Source organism: Salminus brasiliensis, chromosome 1 (genome assembly GCF_030463535.1).
Source record: "Salminus brasiliensis chromosome 1, fSalBra1.hap2, whole genome shotgun sequence".
Classification (NCBI taxonomy): domain Eukaryota; kingdom Metazoa; phylum Chordata; class Actinopteri; order Characiformes; family Bryconidae; genus Salminus; species Salminus brasiliensis.
The window spans coordinates 51,760,474-51,767,340 of NC_132878.1; the positions used below are offsets into that span (position 1 = coordinate 51,760,474).

A 6,867-nucleotide genomic window follows, 5' to 3' on the forward strand; every position below is an offset into this window, starting at 1 on the left:
TTGAAACGGGCAGAAAAAGGGCACATCCATTGTTTGATATAAAAACAATCTTTATTCTGTATTTATGAATTCAAACTTGCCATAAATTCAGTACCACGCTATGTTAGCAGAGCAGATATTCCTAAGAAGCTGTGAGAAATTGCTGTGTGGAGGGAATTACATGTAAAGTACAGAAATGCAGGGTTTGTCCCCCTTCTTGGAAATGTGAGTGATGTACTCTAGTTAAATGTTGATACACTGGATGTTCCTGCCCTCAGACCGCTTTTCAGTGCTGTACACAGAATGCACAAGGTGTGGTATACAAGCAAAGGTAGAAAAATAATTTCTCTGAACACATCAAGTGGGCCATGCCACTGCCAAGAAAACAATCTCCTGGTTAAACAAAATCATCCATTATAGAACACTTTACATTTAATAACGAACGCTTTAAAAATGGTGAAAGTGATGACTGGGACGAGCCCCAAACAGATTTGGGGAAGACCAGAGCAGCTTGAGCTGACTGGTTGCCTGTATATCTGTGGCTACACTTTGGCTTAGCAAGGAAGGCCACCAAATCTGCTTTTCAAAGCCTGATTGCATTAGAGATTAAGTGAAGTGAGCCTGGGATGTCCCTGAAGCTTATTCCGCTTGAGTTTAACTACATATTTTTTACATTCTTGAGTTTAACTTGATGGATTTTGGAGGGGGGAAGCAATTTGACCTGCTGGCTACTATTTGTGTATGTTTACAAAATTCTACATCCGTGGTAGCTGTAAAACTATAGATTTCTGAACAATCACAAAGCCAGCAAGACGTGTTTCTGCAGTCTACAATCCGCTAACCCCTCTTGGAACGGTTCTGTAACCACGTTTGCTGTGTACCGCTTCACTGTTGCTTGCCCAGCCGCACGTCGTACGACACAATGTGGTAGTTATCCCAGGCGAAGAGCTTTCTCTGAACTGGGTTGTAGTCGATCATGCTGTTGTAACGATGCCGGTTCTTGAATGGCACGGAGATGGCTTTGCTCTGACTGTTGGTCGTGTCGAAGCTATAGTTGACTGTGGTGTTGGGAGAGGTGTAGCTGGCTACCGTGTACAGCCTCCCGCAGATCACGAAGGCGTTGGCCACTGTTGTCTTGCGGATGTTGGTTTCCCAGCTCCTCTTCACCTCCAGACTGTGGGGGTCCAGCTGCGAGAGCACAATGGCACCCTTGGCTTTGTTGGTGCTGTAGATGACCCACAGCCCCTCCTCATCCACGGCGAAGTCGATGTCTGTGTAGCCACCCCAGGAGTAGGGGAACTGGCCGTGGAAGCCGGCATGGGGCAGGTCTCTGCGGGCAGCCACACTCTCCGAGGCCAGGTCGTAGCGTATGAGGGTACGACTGCGGCGCCTCTGGTAGTAGAGTGATCCGCGGTACATTGTGGCCCCCGTGCTCTCCACAGCCTCGGGCAGGAGCAGAACCTTGGTGGGGAACCCACGGGACAGCTGCTCCATGTTTTCATAACCAAAGAGCTGCCGGACATCCGAGCCTACCGTGTCAATGCGCCACACCATTCCGGTGTCGTATGGTGTCACAGGCTCTGGGTCCTGCATCCACACACCGTACCTACCGCCAATGTTATCTGCCTTGCGGTGGGACACTGGCTCTCCCACAGACAGCAGCTCACCACAGCCTGTAAAGGAAGTCAAAGGGAGACGGGGAGAATTAGGGTCCCACTGATAATGTTCTGTGACACCTCAAAATACCATGGAAATGAAGTGTGGAACATCACAGACGGCTGACCTGAGTGGTCTCGTCCTACTTAAGGCCTGGAAGACCATGGTGAGGATGCACCATCCTAATTCGGTTATTAGATGGTGAAGTTGGGCAACGCGTCAAGACACAAGGTTGAGACTGAACTGAAGAGATAGCTAGCGCACATGATCAGGGGTATACTAACCCCTTTCCTAAAATACTTTGAAACAGAGATGAGGGGCAGTTATGGGTACAGGCTCATGGCTGGAATGCTTGGCAGGACTTGGAAGGACTTAAGGGGGGAAAATCCCAAAGTTAACTATTTGTTTTGCAACATGGTCTTATCAAATGATCCTTGTTACCTTTTTAGCACCCTACTAAAGATACCCCAGTCCTTTTATAAGCTAAGCTGTTTAGGGCTCATGCACACTGGTAAAAAAAAAATATATATATATATATATATATTTATAGCTGTATTTGTTCTTGTGCTGTCAGCAGGCATGGAGACAGACTGATGGGTGCCATACTGGCTATTGGAGCAAATGAGAAAGCCTGATGGAGGCCTATGCTGGTGAGCACAAAGGGATAAATATATTCGTATGTCCTTGCAGTGATGCAGTTTCCCTTTACCTGTATTATCTTCAGTGGCCTCTGGGCTTGAGGCAGGGACCTCAGCCACTTCAGCCTTTAGCTCCTGGTATCCTAGACTACTGTATTGCCAAGACGGGTCTAGGAGAGAGCAGAGACAAACCAATGAAACTGAAAGCACAGCAGAGCACCTAGGAGAGTGGCGGCAGAATGAATGGCAATGGGAAATGGAAGGACAGGTTAAAGTCAGATGCAGCAGTTTCTCAACAACCCAAGACTAACTGACAAGAGATAAGACCTCATCACACCACACTTAGTCACATCAGCTCAAACGTTAATGGTCAGCACCGTTAAACCCTGTGATTATCCAAGACTCCCCAATAATCTATAAAATTAGCCATGTTATGTAATCCTCAGCTTCTTCACCACCATTACCCATCATACATAGTCCAAATACATGCCATGAAAGCAGTGATTTGTAGTGATTTTTCCCCCCATAGTCTTTAAACCAATAAATCTTGCTCTTGCAAGGCAAGTAGGCCATATTTACCGCAGACGTAGCAATAGTTAAATGTCTTTTTGGGTTGAGTGTGCCTTTAATTACCGTTACCATCATCGTAGCTGCATATTGCCATTGCAACGTTTTTTTATTCCCTATTATTTCATTATTTAGTGTTGTAGTGTTGCTGAGCCCCTGAACACCCTGCAGTCATTCCCTGTTCATTCTACAGTAGTGAACACTACGTAGTGAAAAGTGTACAAGTCAACGAGTCAATCATTCGGAACATAGCAAACGTATCAGCATGCATGTCTACTAGTAGGTTTGTCTGCTTGTGTGTTTTTGGAATTCACCTCTAAGGCTGCTTGTGTCTTCTTGTGTCCTGCCTGGTCTGGACACCAGATGAGAGAGAGCAGGGCCTAAACAGCAGAAAGGAAGTTCAATTTCCGCACGGGAAGAGGTTGCAATTGATACCAACTGCCTTTCCTCATCAGTCAGATGCAGCTGGCGACTGTGCCACTATAGTGTTAGATGGTAAGGCCGCATTACCCCACTCACGTAAGGTGATTGGCGCAGAGAGAGAGGCTGTCTGACAGTACTGATCCTCGAATTCTTTAGAGGCGAGTGTCAGTTAAGGAGGTAAGACAGCTGAGAAGCATAAGAAAGCCTCATGTTGAGCTGAAAAGAAGCAACCAGCAGTTCAGCCAAGTGCACTCCCGTAGGGCAGGCAGAGGTAGGCCCCGCCATTTTCAGAGGTATACACAAATGCGCATTGTATTTGAGCTTTGTTTGTGCCTGCCTGCCTGGGCCTCATGCTGCTTGACAGATACCGAGGCAGCACAAGCACAGCTTCAAGAACTTCCCAGGGCAAGTCGAGTTAAGACTAATTTTACATAGACAGAGCTGTGTACACCTGATTGATTCTGGGCTTATGCTGGCTGGCATGATGACGTTGTGCAGCCTTTGTTCTTCTGCCTAAACGCTTTGGCCCCTACTGGCAGCTTTAATGAGGGCAAGTAAGTCGACCCTGTTTCCCAGGTGATTAAAATGTTGTGGCTCTGACCAACATCTGAATGCCTGTTATGCAGTTAGAGAGCTGTCTAGATTGTGAACGGTTAGGACCTGGTATTAGTGCAGTACATTTAAGATGCTAGATATCATGCGCAGGGGCAATGCCAGGGATTTTGGACCCAATGGGCCCCACAACTCTACGAATTCTAACAAAATACTCAGTTAATGCATTTCCAAGGTCCTTGTCAGTCACATGCCCTTAGAATTATCCCAACTCAACCACCCCCCAGGTAAGAGGGTCTTGCTTGTGTTGTTCTTGCTCAAATAGTGTCTTTCTGCCTCCCCTGATGAGGATCTCCACAGCCGGCTGCGTTTCCCTCTCCTCTCTCTGGTTTCACTCCATTCACATTTTAGCTCCGTTTCAACCATGCACCGTGATCTGTTCTCCACATGGCTGTGTGTGTGTGTGTGTGTGTGTGTGTGTGTGTGTGTGTGTGTGGATGGACCTCAGAGCACAGGTGTAAACGTGAGGAGCGGAGCATATGTTGCGGCGGACAGGAAGGGCATAGGAAAATGAAAGAGAGAGGAATATCTGAACTCCTAAATGGGGGAAATGTAGGATTTAGTGCAAAGCGCTGTTGGATGGGTTCCCTCTCTTTCCCAGGTTGATAGCCATAAATTTGGCCACCCTGGGTGCAGGCCAGGACATGCCTAAATAGGGGGGGGGGGTGTCTTGTGTAAACATTGCAGTCCTTTTTGAATGACAATGTGTTAACATACCAAAGCCGGAGAAAGGCAAGCATTCAGTACAAGAACTTTCAGCAATAGGAGAGTGCCATAGACCAGCTGCTCTAAGCACCTGTAGCACCATAGTACTGTCATAGTACTGAGACTTCAGTGCTGGGTAACGGGTTTAAGATTCATATTTCGGTGGTCTTAAATCTCTCACACATGCATCCCCTATCCCACACACAGGTTCACCAGCTAGCAGGGGTTGATCATAAACACTAAGCTGAGTATTCCCTCTCTCCCTCCCCGCAGTCATAAACTATTACAGGCAGATATACAGTTAACGGACTGAGTTTCCTCTACGAAATTCTATCCCAGCCATGCTCTTCCCCACTCTATGACCAAGAGGATCCGCCTCTATGTGTGACTAATGCTTCATGGCAGGTATGACTTTGTGGGCACCAGTAAGCTCTGGAGAACGTTACTCACTAATAATACCTAAGTGTTGAAGCTCAGGACTGGGATGCATGCGCATTCGTGTATGGGACAGGTTTTTTAGACTGTTTCAGGCTACCTTATTGCTTTTCTTTTTTTCAATTTGTACCAGCTTACCTCTTAAGACCCTGCCTGTACTGGCTACTTATTCAGCTCTGGAATTTTTTTTTTTTCTTAAATTTGCATCTCGGGAATTTAATTCCAGGCATTTGCAGACTATGACTGGCATAAAGTCACTCAGCAGCAATGTGAAAGACTAGTGGAGAGCCTGCCAAGACATGAAAGCTGTGATTGGCAGTCTAGGTCATTTCGCCATAGTGATTTCTGAACGCTCATAAAGTTCAGATGTTAGCACTGTGTTGTTTAAATTTCAATAATAACTTCTTTCTTGCATTTTAATTATTATAGTATGTTGTTTGCATTATTTGAATAAATAAATAAATTAAATGCTCTAAATAGCCATATTTGTATTTGGAATTTAGGGGAAAATGTTGTCCATGGTTTATGAAATACAACGCAAATGTTAATATCCTTAAACACACTGCCTATAAATAGTAAAACCAGACAAACTGATAATGTATGGTGGTCTCTTCATTTTTTCCAGAGTTGTATATAGCACATTCAGACAGCTATCTCAAACCAGACCTACAACTACATCAGACACATTCCTACAACCTGCAATTTTTGACTTTTTCCCAGATCACCAACAGAACCTAATCCTGGCTATCAACAATGCTGAACTGGTACAGGTGCACTGCGAGTTAGAGCAAAAGTTGTGGGACTAGGCTGAGGTTCTCAGCCCTAGTCCTAGGAGGGGGGGCCCACATATGACTTGCCCCAGCACATCTGATTCAGCTATTTGCCAACTACGTTTCAATCTGTTGGGGCCGAGAGATTAAGGTTAAGGAAAGTGGGTTCTCAGGACTGTAGTTAAGCACCAGTGTGTTAGACATTAGAGAACAACAAAAACGGGAGATGGAAGGTACTGACCAGTTCCAGGCCGGAGGCCACTGTCATGCTGCGGCACACTGGGAGAAGGCACCTGTGGGCAGGGTCTGCTCCTCAACCTTTCTGCCTCCTTCTGGAGCTCTGTCACTCTCAGCTGAAGCTCATTCACTTGCTGGCCCAGCCTGTCCTTCTCCCGCTGCAGCTGAGTCTTCTCCCTCATGGCCTGACTGTAGGCTTCCTTGAGCCCAGCTCCAGCCACAGTCCCTGGTGCCTCCCCTCCAGCCAGACGAGCTACCAGCACCTCTAGCAATCCCAGTCGGGATTTCAGGGCTTCCATCTCTGGTCCAGTACCTGCTGAGGGGCAGCTGGCTTCCTTTGGGCTGTCCACAGTAAAGCTGTACTGGCAGCGGCCACTGCGGTCATTGCCTTTCCAGAAGCTGGCAGTGCCCTGAGCCTGGGCGCTTACAAGCAGGCTGGAGATCCAGACTACGGCCAGGGACCACATGTTTAAGTAGATGGTAGACGACTGAAGCACACAACGAGATGTTCGCTCTTCCTCTTTTCTTTTGCTTCTCCTTTCTCAAGGATGCTCCCTTGGCTGGTTTCTCACCTCTCGTCTCCCCGGTGTCTTTCTTCTGACTGTCACTAATCTGTTCCTTCCTCTACCCCTCGCAGGCGAAATTAGAGACGGGCTGATGAAGGACTGACCTGGTGCCAGTGAACCGTAGCCTCTGCTCAGTCTCTTTTATCTCTCTCACTGGATTCCCCCCTGCCCTTGCTTTCCCCAGTTGAGTTTCCACAAGTCGCTGTCAGGTCTGTGCAGAGCCTGGCTTTCTGTGTGATTAATAGTTCTTTGGGATCCCAGTGTTGTCAGGTCTGGAGA

General features: G+C 47.1%; 1 protein-coding gene across 2 annotated transcripts; it reads right to left on the reverse strand.

Annotated features, from left to right (window-relative positions):
• Positions 1-29: 29 nt before the first annotated feature.
• myoc (myocilin) lies at positions 30-6,867 on the reverse strand. 2 transcript variants are annotated; one of them, XM_072682215.1, is made up of 4 exons: positions 6,027-6,867; positions 3,155-3,220; positions 2,345-2,443; positions 30-1,652 (listed from the first exon to the last, which is right to left on the reverse strand). In XM_072682215.1, exons 1-4 carry the CDS (start codon positions 6,487-6,489, stop codon positions 865-867), a joined length of 1,416 nt encoding a protein of 471 aa, XP_072538316.1. In that variant the 5' UTR covers positions 6,490-6,867; the 3' UTR covers positions 30-864. The 2 variants fall into 2 exon arrangements, with proteins under 2 accessions (XP_072538316.1, XP_072538325.1); XM_072682224.1 differs by lacking the exon at positions 3,155-3,220.

Excerpts from the sequence above, each read along its gene's own strand:
- myoc (XM_072682215.1), bottom strand. The coding sequence starts at position 6,489 with ATGTGGTCCCTGGCCGTAGTCTGGATCTCCAGCCTGCTTGTAAGCGCC. Across the intron at positions 2,444-3,154 it reads AGACACAAGCAGCCTTAGAG|ACCCGTCTTGGCAATACAGT; the intron begins GTGAATTCCAAA and ends GCTCTCTCCTAG. Across the intron at positions 1,653-2,344 it reads GGCCACTGAAGATAATACAG|GCTGTGGTGAGCTGCTGTCT; the intron begins GTAAAGGGAAAC and ends CTTCCTTTACAG.